This window comes from Chenopodium quinoa, unplaced genomic scaffold (assembly GCF_001683475.1).
Source record: "Chenopodium quinoa cultivar QQ74 unplaced genomic scaffold, ASM168347v1, whole genome shotgun sequence".
In the NCBI taxonomy this organism is placed as follows: Eukaryota; Viridiplantae; Streptophyta; class Magnoliopsida; order Caryophyllales; family Amaranthaceae; genus Chenopodium; species Chenopodium quinoa.
The window spans coordinates 389,927-408,724 of NW_018742206.1; the positions used below are offsets into that span (position 1 = coordinate 389,927).

An 18,798-nucleotide genomic window follows, 5' to 3' on the forward strand; every position below is an offset into this window, starting at 1 on the left:
AAAAAGTCGCATATTATAGTAGCTTGTCCCTAAATAAATACATCACTCATATAAGACTAAAAACCAAAATAGATATATGATGGCCATATTGATCGATATAGTCGCTTGTTGATGCTCAAGTGTCCCGGCCTATTCTTTTGTTGCACCTACATTGCCTTTTCCAATCTTCAAAAAAAAAAATACAAAGTATAAATTAGTACATTACACAATATAGGCTAAATATTCAACATGTTGTATTTAAACATAGAATTGTGAGTTAAACATAGAAATATAAATGAACAAAAAAAAGCCAAAAGGTCTTTCATCATGAGTTCTTGACTAGATCAGTATTGCGGACAAATCCAAAGCTTAACTGAACGAATCATGGATCAAGTAGTACAAAAGCTGGCACAGAATTCTATAAGCAGTACCTTCAGTTACATCCAGCAGTATACAAAACAGTAATTGTCAACACATATTGTTAAAGAAACAATGGATCTAATTTACAAAGACAATACACGAAAACAAGCAGAATAGCCCCATACTCAATACTACTTTGCTATCCAGATAAGTTTAAGGTTTCTGATGTTAATTCTTGCTTTGTTTAGAGAGGTTACTTCTTAAGTGTCCCAATTTAGAAAGTGATCATGCAACTGATTGTGTAAAATCGTTGCACGAGGGTATTGAAATACATGTATATTTTGTGATTATGCCTGTCTACTGTATCACTGTTATTTCTACCTTAAGTTTAAGCTGCATGGTCAGTACCCTGGTAGCATTAGTATGGAGCTTTAGCGGATGTAATTGTATGAAGTTGAGACCATTTTCTGTAGCTTGTTAATCCTAGGTGCTAGGATTGCATAAACTTATTTAGTTATGGAGCTGACATCCATGCTGAAATCCTTGCAGATTGAAAATGCTCCATCAGAAAGCCATTTACTAAGCAAACGGATGGTTGATGGATCCAAGAAAGTTAGAGTTCCTCACATTCTCAGCCAGCAGGTAATTCTTACACTATATTACAGAAAATACAAAGTTATTCATGGTTTTTATGCTTCTACTACTGGTGCTTAATTCTTTTCTAGTCACCATTGTTTATCTTGGGTGAGCTAACTCACTAAACTAATTTAAAGTGAAACCAAAACTTGCATATTTCTTTTCCTTTGTCAAGCTGTCATGAACTTCAAATGTTCTCCAATATACATCTAGTCTTTGTTTTCTGAACTATTTGCTTCTATCCTAGCCTCAGAAGGGCAGCCAAGCAGCTTATTTAGGTTGTAACTTTATTTTACTTAAAAGGTTTCATCCAAAGCTTAGGCAGGGAGCAGGACAACAAGCAGCAGCGAAGACAAGCAGTATGAATGGGAGTATTCTAGAGTAGAGAACCTTAGGCAGATTATTATTATTACACACACACACACAAGCCCTGAATTTCACACACACACACACACACAAGCTTTGACTCTCACACACAAACACACACAAGCTCTGACTTTCACACACACACACACACACAAGCTTTGACTTTCACACACACTCACACACAAGCTCTAAATTTCACACACATACACAACCATTTTGAATTTCAGTTCTGATTTCAAATCTGATTTTCAATTCTGAACTTCAGATCTGAATTCAGTTCTGGATTTCAGTTCTGATTTCAAATCTGATTTTCAGTTTTGAACTTCAGATCTGAATTTAGTTTTGGATTTCAGTTCTGATTTCAGTTATAAAGAGAAATGTGACTTTGTTACCTGATGCTAGCCTTTCCTAAGAATTCAGATGCTTTGTTTAAAAGATCCGGAGATGCATTCCCTTGACGAACTGCACCTACAATATGAGAAAATTGTCCAACAAGCGCTTTAAGAAGAAGACTATTGTAGCCGACCCGGTCTTTCAGCTTTTCATTTTCTTGAGATAGTGTATCATTTTTTTTGTGTAAAGCATTCACTTATTCTTTAACACTATCCATCACAATATTCCTCTTTTGAATTTTTCCATACCCTTCCTTCCTTAACACACCACGTACTCCGAAAATTTCCCCCTCTTTAACCCCTAATCCGTAACCCACAGGACGATCTGGAATCTCATTGCCATACATAGTTTGCTGAAATGCTTCATCTTCAAGCTCTTGTTCAAACATCTTAGGGTGCATCATCCTCAGCTCTTCAACCTTAGCTTTAACATCATCCTATACCAACATTTAGAAGTAATGTAAGACCACAAATAACACAAAATCACACCACAAAATCTACACAATATGATACCAGAAATCTGTCACAAAACCATACCACAAAATCTTCAGTGATTGTGTCAGAAAGAAATCTTCCGTCTTTACCCGTATAGGTTTTAATCCACAGCGCTAACAAGCTCATTTTTTGTCCAATATCATCTTCTTATAAATAATAAGGCAAAACAAGCATTAAATATGTGTACAATAGTATATAACGCATATAACCTGGCTTTGCTCTTACTAACATCCTAAGTAAATATAAAATGACATATGTATTCCATACATAATCAGCTTGTTGGTTTGCAAAACTTTTAGAGCCAGATGTATGAATCTGATTTTGAGAAGCTCGTGCCATTTTACCGCATGCTTACATAGTCTGCAATCACATTTTCAGATTTTTTAGTTAGAGATTAATTACAGCTTAATAGAGTAAACAATAAGGTAAATATTGTCCTTACTTTCTCGTAATCCGAATCCCAATATTTTACCAACTTAACCTAGTTACTACTGGTAATTCCATGTGGCACATTATTACAAATATCATCCAATTTCTTCTCCAATGGCTTGTAATAAATCAGTTTCAGAGAGTATTTGAACTGCCTACAACATTTATTGGCATGCTTTAAAGCTTGGTTGTCATATTCCGCACCAGGAGGAATCACAAAATGGTCCTTCAGTAAAAATATTAGTTAAAAATATAAATAAGTAATCAATTAGAAGTAAGAGACCGGCTAAGTATGTGTGTTTAGGCAATGACAGGGGATATATTAGGGATGAATATACTTACTCTTATGTCTTTAATAATTTTCCCTTTAAAATGCTTGTCGATTGCATGCCAATCTTTTTCCTCAACTGGACAATGTGACTCCATCTTCGCAATCATACTAATGAATTTAACCAAAATATGTCCACCCTTCCTAATTGGCTGGCATAAATCATTGAATTCGACATAGTACTGGACGCCGTTATTACTCCATACGTCAATTGGCAGAATAATACCACTTACTAACGTAGTATTACCCTTAGCATCTAAATAAAACAACAAAATTAAGTTAAAAGAAATAATCAGTTTAAGTGGATTAGCAAGCAAATTAAGTGGCAAGCAGCAAGTAATATTATCAGTTATACCTCAAACCAAATAGAAAAAGACTATTGAACATTCTGGAAATTTCAGAGCTAGTAATTTGTAAGGCAACCCTTCCAAACATCTTAAAATTTCATATTGCTCTAATTCTACCAAATGGAATTCGGCTGAAATTTTTAACAGAAGTAGTACAGGATCTATGTAGCATTTACCTGATTTTTATACCGTAAATGAGCATGTGTTATTAGTGTTGTTTGTCAAGGAATAATGAGTATATTAGAATGTAATACATAGAAAAGAATACAAGGATGATGATTCTCAATTAGCATGTATGGTAAACTGAGCTCCTGCCTTTGTTTAAATATCAATTATGTAAGCCTTTAATTTGCATAATTTCTGCTTTTATTCCTTATATTATGAATCAGTGAAGCAATGTATGCATTGATGCATTTTTTGTCTCTCTCAAAATACAACTACCTCTGATCTGTTACTTAAAATTTATATTCAAACAAAACCTATGTTATTGTTATCATTATGGTAGGACTTTTTTTTTCTTGAACTAGCATAACGTGTTCGGTTCCAATTGGTTATGATAGATATATTGATTCATAAAACCTCCCCAATCCTCCGGACCAACAAAACACAGCATGAAATTAGCACTAGCGAAAGGTATAAAGGTAAACACTTATTGCAAGCATAACTTCAATATAAGTTATGAAGACAGTCAAGCCAAAATCCAATAAGTGCACAAGTTCGACATATTTCTGACTGCTCTTACTCTCATTTACATAACACAATTGCATACATGTTACTGTGGTTTTTAAAAAAATCTACTGATTCTACACCATACACTTGCCTTTATAACAATCTCCACAGGACTATAGCCCTTTTTATTTATAGTGCCTAGCTATTGGTGACATAAATTATCCATTTGCTTTGTGCTTTCAAGTAAGCTTAATACATTTACATTGGTATTTTGATAAATAGATGATCCAGATAGTCGGAAAGTTATTGAAATTGTTGTATAAACAATCAATTGAATTATCATATTTCATTACATCATGATTTCATTGTTCATGTTTTATCTTTGACAACTATCCTAGATTGATATAACGCTCTCTGCTGGGCATTTTTTTTATTTTTTTTATATACCATTTGCTTTTACTTAAAAGGAAAGAAAGTAATGTGAAGTTTATTTGTTTATGATGGGGGGAGTACATGCAATTTGTTGTTTGCTAAGACTCTAAGAGTGTCGAATACATCTCTACAATTGCATGTACTCATCTACTCTACCAAAGCTATTCACAAACACCCCCACAATAACAACAAGCAGTAGCAACAGGGCAGAAACACACCACAACAACAACAAGCAGCAGCAGACAACTTTAATAAAAATATTTACCTATGGTTAGAACCTCCTCCTTGTCGTCAAAATCTATGTTTGCAGGCCAATCCGGAAGTGCTTTTAGTCGTAAAGAATTAGATTGTTTCGGGATCTTTTCTGATTCTTTTCCACTGTGGAATGTTAGGTGGGATATTAGGTGAGACTTTCGATGAAACTTTTGCTGGATATTTTTTCTGTTAACTTGATGTAGTTGCTTCTTTGACTGAACTCGATGTTGAACCAGGAGGGTTATTCCAAATGGATCCTAAACTATTAGGTGGTTGTTGGTCAGATTTTGTAGTGGTAATGGGTGGAGAAAAAGGTCCCCATTTGTCATCTTTAAGTATCTCAGTCTGTAGTGACTTAATAGCTTGTTTTTTGGTGGGTTGTGAAACAACTTCAGTAGCAGATGACTCACGTGCAGTAGTTGTAATTGGTGACTGTGCTAACAGTGGATCATGCGACTTAGCTGTGGCAGCAAGTATTTCCCTTGCTCTCTTGCTTCGATAAGTCATCTTTTACCTGATAAAACCATAAGATAAGCTACATTAGTCTGTCAAAACTGATATAAACACAAGACAATATATGTACATCTAAAATATACATATGTGAATACACACACATCAGTTAACCAAAGAAACTGCATGCCAAGTTAGAAAACAACAGATTCACAAAAAACTATGCATAATGTATCCTGGTTGTAAATTTAGGGCATTAGAGACAGTTGTTCTGAAAACTTGAAACGGAGTTGGTAATTCAGGTTTAAAACAATCCATAAAGCACAAAAGAAGCAATCATCTTCAGCCAAAAGTTCCAAGTAGTCACTGTAATAAAGATTTCTAGCACTTCTAGGCTTCTAATACACACCATAATCCATATGTTTAATATATAAAGCACCAGCAAGTATAAATAAAATGCATGAAGATAGGTAAACACATCAAGAAAGATTAACAAAAGAAAAAGAAAAACAAGAAGCACAAGAATTTTGATACCCCTGAATTTGGTAAAATATTGAAAGAAAAAGAAAAACAAGAAGCACAAGAAAAACAGGTAAATACATCTACAAAATAACCCAACACTGTAGCCCATGAATTTTGCAAATACACACACACAAGCTCTGAATTTCACACACTCACACACACACACAAGCATTCTGAATTTCACCTCTGATTTAAGTTCTGATGTTCAAAGCTGAATTCAAAACTGAATTCCAAAACTGAATTCAGATTTGAATTTCAGTTCTAGAATTCATTTCTAATGTTCAGAGCTGAAATCAAAACTAAAATCCAGAACTGAATTCAGATTTGAATTTCAGTTCTATTTTCAGTTCTAGAATTTAGTTAACAAAAACAGAAATTAAGTTACAAAATACAAACTTTGATGAATTAGAATAACTAAATGAAATATAAAAATACACAACCATCCAAATTTATGAACTCAAATCTATAATAAATTATAAAAGTTGTAAACAAATTATTCAGGTATATCAAACAAGTCCCTAGGCTTAGTTTTCACAACATGACACCACCCTTTTTGTATCTCATCCTCAATATAAAAAACTTGTTTTGCTTGAGATGAGAAAACAAATGGATCATCACGCAAAAATCAACCAGTGTGCATCAACTTTGAGAAATTGATACAAACACTTCCATTCGGATTTGTTTTGATACCCCTACTGATATCGACCCAATCACAACGAAACAATACAACCTTATACAAACCATAATAATCTAATTCCAAAATTTCTTTGAGTTTTCCATAATATTCGTGACCCTCTGCTTCCACCATGATTCCTGAATTCTAAGTTACTCAAAATCTCTCACGATCCACAATATCAAATTTGTAACCATTGATAATAACACTTTTCATCCTTTTCCCGCGGTTACTCAAGCCACCGGCTAAGGCTTTTCTTAACTTTCCATCTATCGTGCTATCATCTAACTTATGGACCTATAATTCGAGAATAATAAAAATAGAATTAGAAAGTTGTATAATATGAAAATAAAAAGACCCTATATGTAAAAGCATATGACCTGGCTTTTCAACCAATCTGCAAATTCATCAATTATCCACTGATTTTCAATAGATTCATTAGCTTGACTTCCTCATCAGCTTGACTTCCTCCAACGTCATTCTCTTGCCTCTTTAGTTTTAGGAACTCACTATCGAGATTGTAAATTTTATGTTAGTAACAAGTATATATTGGACACTTTAACTAAACACATAATGCTACTTACTTGAGCACCGGGTTTAGTTCATCAGAATGAAGTAAAACATAGCGATGAGCTTGCTTTAAACTTCTATTATCCAAACGGACATTTTCTTTCTTTCCAACAACACGACCATACTCATTCCTTCTAGGTCTATTGAACATAGTCTCAACACTTTCTAAATATCTCGAACAAAATGCAATTGTCTCCCAAAAAGGTAACCTTCTGCTATAGATCCTTCCGGTTGCGCTTTATTGCTTACATGAGATTTCAAAAAGGCGAAGTACCTTGAATTACAGTAACGATTTTGTATGTGAATGTGAAAGAATAGGAAAAATTATTATATAAAAAATTAAATAATACAAATAAAAAGAATAATAATAATAATAATAATAATAATAATAATAATAATAATAATAATAATAGTAATAATAGTAATAATAATAGTAATAATAATAATAATAAGTACCTTTCAACAGGATACATCCATCTATAATGAACTGGTCCGCCTAGTCTGAGCTCTTCCACTAAATGAATTAGTAGATGAACCATGATTGTAAAAAATGTTGGTAAAAATTCTTTTTAAACTTGCAAAGAGTCAACACGAGCTTTGATTGAATGGTATCTAATTCCCTTGTATCTATAGCAGTTGAACATATCTTTTTAAAAAAGTCAGACAACTCCTCAAGCAAGTCAATAACTCTTGTGGCATTCGACGCCCTTAAAGCAACCGGGAGGATATCTTGCATGAGAATATGATGGTCGTGACTTTTCATATTAATAAGTTTCCATTGCTTTAGATTCACACATCTTTGCAGATTAGATCCATATCCATCAGGAACTTTCATCTTTTTCAAGACTTACAAAAATCGTTCTTTCTCCTCGTTAGACATGGTGTATGCGGCCGACGGGATGTAACCTTGAAGGTTGATCCATAGATGAGGTTTTATATTCAAATTCTTTAGGGCTTCTCTACCACTATCATCATCCCTACTATTATCCATATCTAAAAGAGTTCCTAATAATATACCGGACACATTCTTTTCAATGTGCATAACATCTAAATTATGTCTAAGAGGATTATGCTCCCAATACACTAATTTAAAAAATGTACTTTTCATTTTCCAAAGAACATCATCACCATCGGGATCACAATCATCATCAAGTTCATTGGCAACTTTTTTCCCTCTTTTTTTAGGAACTTTTTTTGTCTTCCCATATACATACTTTACCCCTTCTTGTTGCTTCAAAACTTCGGTCCCGCTAGTATGAATCGGAGCAATACCATATTCTTCTTTCCCATCAAACAAATTAGCTTGTGAACGATATGGGTGATCAATAGGCAACCATTTTCGATACCCAGGGTAGATAATTTTGCCACCAAATCTATCTGAATAAGTAGAATGAGTGCAAGAAGGACAAGCTTTGTAGCCTTTCGTACTCCAACCTGACATCATATCATAAGCCGGAAAGTCATTAATAGTAGAGCTTTGTAGCCTTTCGTGCTCGCAGTTTGAAGTTGCTTCCACTATAAGAATCAAAAGCATTAACACCTTCCCACAATAAATTCAATTCATGGATTAGTGGTTGCAAGTACACATCAATATCCATACCAGGACCAAATTTACCAGGAATAATTATAGAAAGAATAAAGGATGATGGTTTCATGCAAAGCCATAGTGGTAAAATATAAGGAATGAGGACCACCGGCCATGTACTATAATTTGTGTTCATAAGACGATATGGATTAAAACCATCACTCGCTAGGCCTAATCTAACATTGCGAGGATCAGCGGCAAACTCTGTATATTTTTCATCAAATTTTTTCCATGCCTCGCCATCAGCAGGGTGTCATAGAATCTTATCATCCTTACGATTAAAGTGCCATCTCATGTCCTCTACAGTTTTAGATGACATGTAAAGCCTCTTTAATCTAGGGATAAGGGGAAAGTACCGCATTACTTTAGCTGCCTCGCCTTTCTTACATGCTTTTTTTCCTTTTTCATTTACATCACCCTCCTTTCCTTTCACATTTTTCCACCTTGATGTATGGCATATATGACACTCACTTTTATTAGCGAAGTCACCCCAATATAACATGCAATCATTTGGACATGCATGAATTTTCTCATATCCTAATCCTAAATCATTTATTATCTTCATGCCTTCATAATAGGACGATGGCAACTCCTTAATTATGGGAAATGCGTAAATTAGAAGTTCAAGTAATTTATTAAATGACTCTGTAGACCAATGGAACATACACTTTAGGTGAAACAAATGCAATAGAAATGAAAGTTTCGAAAAACGTAGTACACCCCTCATACATGCCTTTTTCAGAAGCTTCTATGAGATTTTTATACTTTGCCTATTCTTCATTTGAGAAAGTTGATTGATACTCATCATCTACCTCACGATAAATAGTAAACCCCTCATCCATGTCATATGAATTGTCATCTTCAATACTTTGTTCATTAAATGATGGATCTTGAGTTTTGTCGGTTTGTCGTGTATTAACTCTAAAAGTTTCTCTTAGTAATCCGTCCATATCATCTCGACCTACTGCATTTACTTGATCATCACTTAGATCATAGGTCTTACTCCCTTCATCTTTACAATGAAATACCCAATTTCTATAGTTTTTTTTATAAAAACCATGAAATAAAATATGGCCTCCAACTTCTTCTACAGAATTCGTTTTATTTAACTTGCACTTATTACATGGGCATTTAGTTTCCCATGTATTTGGTAAAAGAGTCTCTTTAGCAAGTTTCAAGAAGTTCATGCAACCTTTAAAATAACCAGGATCACCTCTTGGTAAATCAATCCAACTAGTATACATGTCTACAAAGAAGTATATAATTAATTGCTAATTAAAAACAAGGAAAATTTGAATTTTAGTACCTCGAATATGGGGGTAATTAAATTTTAGTACCCATCTAAAATTTTATTTTAAATTAGTACTTCCAAAATGACAAAACTATAGGTTTCAGTACCTCCGTCTAGTTCCGTTAAGTTTTCCGTTAGTGGGGCCCATTATCTAATTATTTAATAATTTAATTTATTAAAAAAAAAGAAAAAACATTTTATAAAAAAAAAACTGTAAAAAATAAAAAAATAAAATAAAAACAGCCACTGACACCAGCGCCGGCGCCGGCTTCCGGCTGTTGGTGGCCGAATTCCCCTGGCACCGGCGCCAGCCACCCCTTCCCTTTCCCTCCCTGTTTTCCCCTTCCCCGAAACCCTAGCGCAACCACCACCATCTTTTCTCCCTTCCTCGTTCCTGGCCGCGACACCCCACCCCTCCCTTTCCCTTTCCCTCCCTCTTTTCCCCTTCCCTGAAACCCTAGCGCAACGGTGGCCACCACTACCGTACCATGGCCGTCACCTTAACCCAGCCCCATCGTTGTCTCCCCGACCCGAAGCCGTCGCCGAACTACCCAGACCTCAACCCAATCCCGCCCGGCGAGAAGCCCCCATCGTCATCTCCCGACTCCAAACCAGCGTCGAACCACCTAAACCAGCCCAGCGAGAAGCCGATAGCAGCAAATCAACCTACCACCGCCGCAGAACTCCTCTCCCTTACCCAAAACCGTCGCCGAACTGCCGAAATTCCAACCCACACCCATACCAAACCCACAAAGCGCCGTGGTTGTTAGGGTACAGTTGGGCTCGTTTTGAAGGTCGATCGAGGGTGGTCGGACGGTTGGTTTCATGGTTCGAGGAAGGTCGGCCGGCTGACTTCGTGGGTCGAGGGTGGTCAATTGGGATGGGTGACGGCGGTGGGGGTTGGCGCCGGTGGTGGCTAATCATTTTTTTTTTATTTTTTAATTATTTTTTTAAATTTTTTATGTTTTTTTTTATAAAATGTTTTTTCTTTTTTTTTAATAAATTAAATAATTAAATAATTAGAAACGGGCCCCACTAACGGAAAAATTAACGGAACTAGACGGAGGTACTGAAACCTATAGTTTTGTCATTTTGGAGGTACTAATTTAAAATAAAATTTTAGATGGGTACTAAAATTCAATTACCCCCATTTTCACTACTACATTTTTTATCAAATGCAACGCCAAAAAATGAGCTATTGCAACGCCCTATTCAATGTCGTCGCAATAGATAGCCTATTGCAACGGTAGGGTTAACTAATACAATAGTCAATTAAATTAGTTATTGCTACACCTCTATACTTGTACATATTGCTGTTTTCTCTATTCTGTAAATTCAAAATGATCTGGTAATCTTTTTTGCTCTACAGTTGTAGTATCAGATCTTGTGCTGCCATTTAACTGTCTCTAATTAAACTAATTTGGTATGAGAGGGTATATCCTAAGCCCTCTCTCGAAGTTGCTTACATAGTTATATAGTGTATCTTAAGTCCTGTCTGCCAAATACATGAGATGTCTATAGTGGTATGAGTGGGTGCAGGAGGTGTGCGCAATAGTCTCTACAGGGTGAGTGAAGGGGTTTGTCAATCTGTGCTTGGTGAAGGTAGTGGGTCTTGTAGGTCATTTGATGGTAAAGAGTGGCAGTGGTTAAACTTGGCGTCCGGTGGCCTAACTATGGTGGTTATGCTCTGTGGGGTATTGTAGGGGATGTGAGAAGATGTTGATGTAATCAGGTGGCTTTGGCGATGAGTTGGATGGTTCTGGAGGGTGTCAAGGATTGCTAGTGGTTTGGTGTCAGTATTGATAACTTAGCTTTGGAGGCAATTTATGCTTTTATAATTTATATATCATAAAAGCTTGTCAACTCTTCAAACTTAGGTCCTAGTTTTTGTGTTTTTTCTTCTGAAAGCATTCCAATTTTCCAAATGATTAAACTTGCCAAAAATTAATCTTAGTTGTAATGGATGGAATTTGGATTGGTTGAAATCCCTTTTATTGGTTTGTGTAAGCATAATGTTTGCACCTAGTTGCCCTTCTATAACTCAAAGGGTTGTGCATAAAAAGTTATGAGGTATAATTGTTTGATATAATTCTTAGTACATGTAGAGCATAATTACCATTGTCAATTATTAACACAAATGTTATGTTTTATTCTCTTGAAACTATAATCGTGTAATGATTTTATAATTGATATCAATGATATGGAATATGTCCATAAGCTTTTAATAATTGGATTTTGTGTGCCATTTCTCTGCTATCTTTTAGTTTCAGATTTCATAACTAGACAGTTTTATATTTTGTATTTAGTACATACGAAGTATTTAATTCAGTTTTTATGCTTATTGATAGGGACTGCATTGTGGAGGTGGTTGAAACATTAGCCACAACACATAATATTCAAACTATTGCATAGGATGCTGCAATTAGGTGGAAGGAGATTTCTGGTTTTTGTGATCTTCTCTTCCTTGGATTTTGTATATATATATATATATTAGTGTACTCTATTTCCCCATGCTTTGAGATTCATTTTTTGGCTAAATGAAAAAAACACAAAGAAATAAAGAAATATAAAGAGGAAACGGGTGTGGTAAGAAGAAGATACCAGGGAAGTCAATGACCTTGCCTTGTACATCATATGTGATTATGTGAATAAATGGCTAAGTGAGTTTTCTTTTTCTTTTTTTTGTTTCCCTTTCTGTACTTCAGAATCACTAAATACTGATCTAGTTATGAGTATCTTGTCCAAGCTAACTTATTATTTGTTGAATACCTTGGTGTGTGTTGATCTAGGGTCTAGGGCCTTATACTGCAGTAGTAAAGGGGGATAATGAAGTAAATCTTGCATATTTACCTTTTTGTTGTTACTTTCTTTCTCTTAGTGAAGTTGATAACCTGTTATATTTGTATAATAGCTCTATTAAATAATTTTTGCGGTGGCTTTGTCGGCTTACATTTACTTATCTACTAGCTCATAGGAGTATAATTCCTCCCTTAAATTTCTCCTACTCATGGATTCATCTCTTTAGCATCGTTCTCGTGGTGTATGATACATGTAGCAAAGTCAGGGACATTAGAAAATTCTCTACCTAGCAATTCTTAGCCTTGTTTCTACTTTCTTCTATGCTAGTGTCTATTCTATCGATTGTGACAATTTCTACATACCATGAATATGAATTTTGGAGATTTGATAAGGTGTAAATTGCAGGGAAGAGATAGCCTGTGATGAAGCTGAGCTCGGGGAAGAAGAATTTGCTAAAAAAATGCACAACCAGCATGATCTACAAGCACATGTAGAGTTTAATTAACACTTTCAATGGCTGTGAGTAATTGTTGCTGAGTGTCACATGAAAATAGAGATGTTAAAGTATATGGGTAAATTTCACACGGATGACTAATCGGCTATTCTTGAGAAGGTATAATTTCTCTCTTCAGCTTGGTTCTGACTAATCTGTTGTTTACTATGGCTGCGATTTTCTCTAAAAGCATAAATGTAAAAAGTGTCACATGAACAAAGATGTTACGGTTTTTTGACTCCTTGCAAGGTTGCATGCTGAATTTGTGTATTGCTTAAATGAGGTTGCAGTTCTTGACTGCTCTTACCTCTTAGTGAGTTAGTTCTGGTGTTTAATTCTTGACTGCTCTTACCTCTTATTCCGTCTTGGTACCTCAGTTAGTTCAGGTGGTGCCTTTATTATGTGTAGTGAGATAATTGATGTAAATGAATGAAAGTATTGTTTGCATGCAACTTTTTCTACATCTATATTGTTATCTCCTTATGTGTGTCCTTGTGTTGTGCTAATGGAGAGGCACTAGACTCGTTTTCATGGACGGTTAGCTGGGTTGTCCCTGTTACTGTTTTTGGTCATAATCTGGCGCAGTATAAAAAAAAAATTTAAGCAATGTACGGGGGCATTAATTTTCTGCACCGCATTGATTTTTTTTTTTTTTTTTTTATTGATGGGAGAAGAATGATAAGGAAATTCTTGGTATAAATTTTGGCATCTTTACAGACTTACAGTTTTTAGCTTCTCTTAGGTGCACACTTCTAACAATTTTCCTACTGTGCCCCTTCCAGAAATAATGGTGGCAACTTAATTAGTTCACCTACAGTGCATGAATCGGTGCTTTTGATTCCAGAATACCTTTGACTACTACTTAGTTCTATTTCTTGTTGGTTATTTAGCTAGTACTTTGTTATATTCCGGGGTGCTATTTTGTTTTTCAGACTTGGAATGCTTATCTTTTGGTAATTAATGTGGCTACTGCCACTATAAATTAATAATATTTTCCTTTTTGTGTAAAAAAAAAATTCTTTGCTGCCATCTTTTAAACAACCATAATCTGAGCTATGTTGATTGTGGGCTTAGTCTATTATAATTTATAATTTAGTTTAATTATATTTCTTTTATTTTTTTCAATTTTACGTGTAGGTGCATGGGGAGTGAAATGGAGCGGAAGTATAGTGACTAGCCATATAACAAATGGTGCATATATGTTGGCGACTCTTATTCAAGTTCCGGCTTTGTGAAGATTTGGATATTTCGGCTTATATATATGTTGACAATTTGTATTTTGGACGATCAAATTAATTATCTAACTTTTATTTATTATTAGTAGGGTATGTCATACCAAAAATAGGCAAGTAATATTTTGTAATGTACGTATTTTGCATTATAATTATTATATATAAATGATACTTTAATTTGTTTATGTTAGTATATTTAGATTTGTACCGACTAATTAATATTATATTACCATTTCATCCCAACAAAAAAAAAAAAAAAAAAAAAAACCCAATGATCAATCCGTTGCAGTAGATACGTACTCCTATCATTGTATTAATTAGCTTCATCCGTTGCAATAGGTTCAATTTCATCATAATTATTAGTCAGTACTCTATTGCCACGGATAAGTTATGTCGTTGCAATAGGTATTGGTCTATTGCCACGGATCAGTGGAGCCGTGGCATTAGGTGTCATATGCCGTTGCATTAGACCTACTGCAACGCCAGCAGATGCCACGGTACATTGCCGTTGCATTAGGCCTAATGCCACGGATTTTGACGCCTAATACAACGGATTTGGGGGTTGCAATAGATAAAAAATGTAGTAGTGTTTTGAGGTACTAAAATTCAAATTTTCCTTAATGTTATTATGAAGTTAAAGTACGACGCTATGTTGAATAGTGACCTAATTTTAACATAGTGATCTTTATTATTCATATTGACCATTATACTAAAAATTTCATTAAAAAATTAACATCTTATAGCTTTTATAATGTCATACTAACTTTTATTTCAACATAATAACCTTTGTTTTAATATAGTGACCTTTATTTTTTATTAATAAAACAATCATATTGTCTCTAATGTTGGTGGTCACAATAAATTAATGTGAACCAGGTTCATTTAAGAATTTGTACCCCCTAGGCCAGGCTGGACAATATCTTCTATTGGATATATGATGAAATCCACTAACAAACTGTAGTATCCTCTACCAAATATAAATTATACATACATTTTATCAAATATTACATATCCTATAACAAACAATACATATCCTACAACAAAATTGTACGTATCCTTTATTAAATAACATTATATATCCCCCAACAAGTTGTACATATCCTCTATTAAATATTATAGATCAGATAATGCATATCATATACTACCTCCGGTTCGTATTATATGCAACTTTGGAATTTTTTATGTCCCACAAATATTACACCAAAGTTGCATATAATAAAAACCGGAGGTAATATATACTTGATGGACGGATTGTTTGGTGAAGACTTTTTTTTTTTAATGATATACATTTGTTGATTAGTGTTATTGTATTTCAATAAGTACGGCTTAAATAAACATAACTGATAACCGCTGACTTTGACTTAACTAATAACGTTCAATTACTTAAGAGTACTCCGTTAGTCCGAATTATTTTAAGGGTTGTAACGCTGCCTTAAATTGACTGAATACATATATTTTTTATTTATTTATTTTGGTGGTACATAAAATGAATATCTTACCTTGTCATAGCCGTTACTCCGTACTATATATATAGCTGATCATCCAAAGTTGGTAATCATCAAATCATTACTTAATCAAATAAAGAACACGAGAGTAACAAAATTTAATAAACAAGAAAAAGAGAGAAAATTAATAAAAATGGCCCCCACATCAGCATTTGTAACACCTTCAACGTTAGCCAAAGAAACCACATTAAAAGATGGTTACATTATAGATGAGAGGGATAAGGCTAAGGTTGCTCATAATGAGTTTAGTGATGACATTCCGGTGATCTCGCTAGCCGGAATCGACGAGGAGCATCCCGGAGGTAGAAGAGAGGCAATCCTGAAGAAAGTTGTCGAGGCGTGCGAGGAATGGGGGATCTTTCAATTGGTTGATCATGGTATTGATGTTGAGCTCATCAATGAAATGACAAAGTATACTAAGGAGTTTTTTGCTCTTCCTGATGAAGAGAAGCTCAAGTATGAGATGTCTCCTGGAAAGCATAAGGGTGGTTTCCTTATCTCTAGTCATCTCACGGTAAATTTACTTGTATTTTCATGCACATACATAATATATAGCCATAGTCAAAGTTACACACTTACACTACATAATTAATCTTCCAATTCAATTCTTTGAATTGTTACATGTACAATATACACCGTTAGATTTGACATATATAATAATTCGTATTTATATTCAAGTCTACTTATTCAAGTGGCCTAGAAAACAGTAAATAATACTTGTTTATGATGGTTAAATACTGGCAAGGTAAGTATCAATATATTTATTCAATAACACGTTTTGAAATTAATTGAGTAAAAATGTCTCATGAAATATCTTATAACACGGTAAATTAAAATGTCTAATGAAACGTGTTGTAACAGGGGGAGGCAGTGGCAAATTGGCGTGAGCTAGTGCTCTTCTTCACATATCCGGTACAAGGGCGAGACTACTCAAGATGGCCTAGCAAACCTGAGCAATGGAAGGCCATGGTTGAAGCCTACGGCGAAAATATGATGAACTTGTCCTGCAAGATGTTCGAGCTCTTGTCCGAGGGTTTGGGGTTAGACAAAGATGCCTATGCAAAGTCAATGGGTGATATTAGCCAGCATTTGGTGGTTAACCATTACCCTAAGTGCCCACAACCCGAGCTAGCTGTCGGTCTTAAGCGACACACCGATCCAAGCTCCATTACCTTGCTCCTCCAAGACCATGTTGGTGGGTTACAAGCTACAAAAGATGGTGGCAAAACTTGGGTCACCGTTCGACCTATCAAAAATGCTTTGGTCCTTAACCTTGGTGATCATGCCTATGTAAGTCAAATCTCTAACATTTACTTTTTGAAAAAATTAAATTTTGATTTAGTATAGTACTTTGTACTTGTTTATGTCGTACATTATTGCGTCTATATGGCAAGGACATGCCAGTATATTACAATGACAATTACTACCTCCGTTTTTTATTATGTGCAACAAAGGAATATATTATGTCCCATAAATAATACCACTTTGTTGCACATAATAAAAAACGGAGGTAGTATATATTTATAACCGTTACTAAAATGACGTAAAAGACAACGTTACCCTCTCTAAATTGACAATTATATATTTAAATCTTTGTTTTGTTAAGAATACTAGCATATTTTATTAATGCTTAGAACATAATGTTATGAGCAGTTCATGAGCAATGGAAGATTCAAGAGTGCCGATCATCAAGCAATCGTGAACTCGATCGAGACACGAACGTCGATAGCAGTATTCATGAATCCAGCACAAGATGCAAAGGTTTATCCGCTCAACGTAAAAGAGGGAGAGAAGGCAGTGTTGGAAGAGCCTATCACGTATGCTGAGATGAATAACAGGCACAAGAATAGGTATCTCGAAATCGTTCGACTAAAGAAATTGGCTAAGGAAGAAAATTGGTCACAAGAAGAGCTTGATCTCAAGCTTAGCCAGCTTAATTAAATCGATTTAATTCAGCTTGATCTAATCGTGCAAATATATTATTGTTCAATGTGAATAATTGAGACAATATGTCCAAGAAATTGATTATTATTAAGGGAAATTACCATTAAAGTTTGCAAATAAAACAAAGTTCCAGATCGAAGTTTTTTTTTTTTTTTTTTCTTTTTTTTTAACCCCCTCTCTTTATGGTTTTATAGGTTAGCTCATTGAATCATTCATTATGTAGTAATATTGGCTTTTAAAAAGTGCATAGTATTAAAATTTTGCAAATGTGAGATATTGTTTATATTTTGTGTAAATGTAAGTACATATGATTTAAGGTATGTTTACATTTACTGAATTGAGCTAAAATGAACTGATTGGAGCTGAACTGAATTGAACTGATTGGAGCTGAACTGAATGAATTGAACCGAACTGAACCTAAACTGATTGGAGCTGAACTGAATTGAACTGATTGGAGCTGAACTGAACTGATTGAAGCTAAACTGAACTGAACTAAACTGATTGGAGCTGAAGTGAACTGGGCTGAAATGAATATTTTATGAGAGAAAGAAATTAGGAGCTGAATTGAACTGATTGGAGCTGAACTGAACTGAAATTAAGCTGAAGTGAACATGTCTTACTCATTACTCCCTCCACTTTAAATACTTGCTCTACTTTCCTTTTCCGGCCGTCTTTAAATACTTGCTCAATTTTCTTATTTAGAAATCTTTTACAATATTTAATTAATTTATCTCACCAAGTGGACCCAACAATATTAATTCCATATTCTCTCTCCTTTAATTCTCTCCACTATTTTTGTTTTTTTTTTTTACAATTTTTTTATTCTTCTAACAACCCACTCTCCATATTTTATTATTTTCTCCAATTTCTCTTAAAACTCCACGCATGAAGAAATGGATCAAGTATTTAAAAAGGAGGGAGTATGAGTTTTTTAAAATTCATATGATTAGGAGTACAAAATGTATAATTGATGTGTGTGCGTTTTTATTACTTAAATTTTAGGGAAAAAAACCCCTTAGAAATTAATCTTTTAATGGCATATCATT

The 18,798-nt window shown here is 34.5% G+C and overlaps 2 protein-coding genes across 2 annotated transcripts; one reads left to right on the forward strand and one right to left on the reverse strand.

The window, feature by feature from the left end:
* Positions 1-140: 140 nt before the first annotated feature.
* LOC110733290 lies at positions 141-2,433 on the reverse strand. Its single transcript, XM_021913305.1, has 3 exons — positions 2,271-2,433; positions 1,734-2,170; positions 141-165 (listed from the first exon to the last, which is right to left on the reverse strand). Exons 1-2 carry the CDS (start codon positions 2,352-2,354, stop codon positions 1,931-1,933), a joined length of 324 nt encoding a protein of 107 aa, XP_021768997.1. The 5' UTR covers positions 2,355-2,433; the 3' UTR covers positions 141-165; positions 1,734-1,930.
* Positions 2,434-15,722: 13,289 nt separating this feature from the next.
* On the forward strand, positions 15,723-18,066 carry LOC110733452 (naringenin,2-oxoglutarate 3-dioxygenase-like). Its single transcript, XM_021913509.1, has 3 exons — positions 15,723-16,322; positions 16,670-17,098; positions 17,462-18,066. Exons 1-3 carry the CDS (start codon positions 15,942-15,944, stop codon positions 17,747-17,749), a joined length of 1,098 nt encoding a protein of 365 aa, XP_021769201.1. The 5' UTR covers positions 15,723-15,941; the 3' UTR covers positions 17,750-18,066.
* Positions 18,067-18,798: the final 732 nt, after the last annotated feature.

Coding starts and splice junctions, on each gene's coding strand:
- LOC110733452 (XM_021913509.1), top strand. CDS start 15,942: ATGGCCCCCACATCAGCATTTGTAACACCTTCAACGTTAGCCAAAGAA. Junction 16,323..16,669: donor TTATCTCTAGTCATCTCACG/GTAAATTTACTT, acceptor GTGTTGTAACAG/GGGGAGGCAGTGGCAAATTG. Junction 17,099..17,461: donor ACCTTGGTGATCATGCCTAT/GTAAGTCAAATC, acceptor TGTTATGAGCAG/TTCATGAGCAATGGAAGATT.
- LOC110733290 (XM_021913305.1), bottom strand. CDS start 2,354: ATGAGCTTGTTAGCGCTGTGGATTAAAACCTATACGGGTAAAGACGGA. Junction 2,171..2,270: donor CAATCACTGAAGATTTTGTG/GTATGGTTTTGT, acceptor ATGTTGGTATAG/GATGATGTTAAAGCTAAGGT.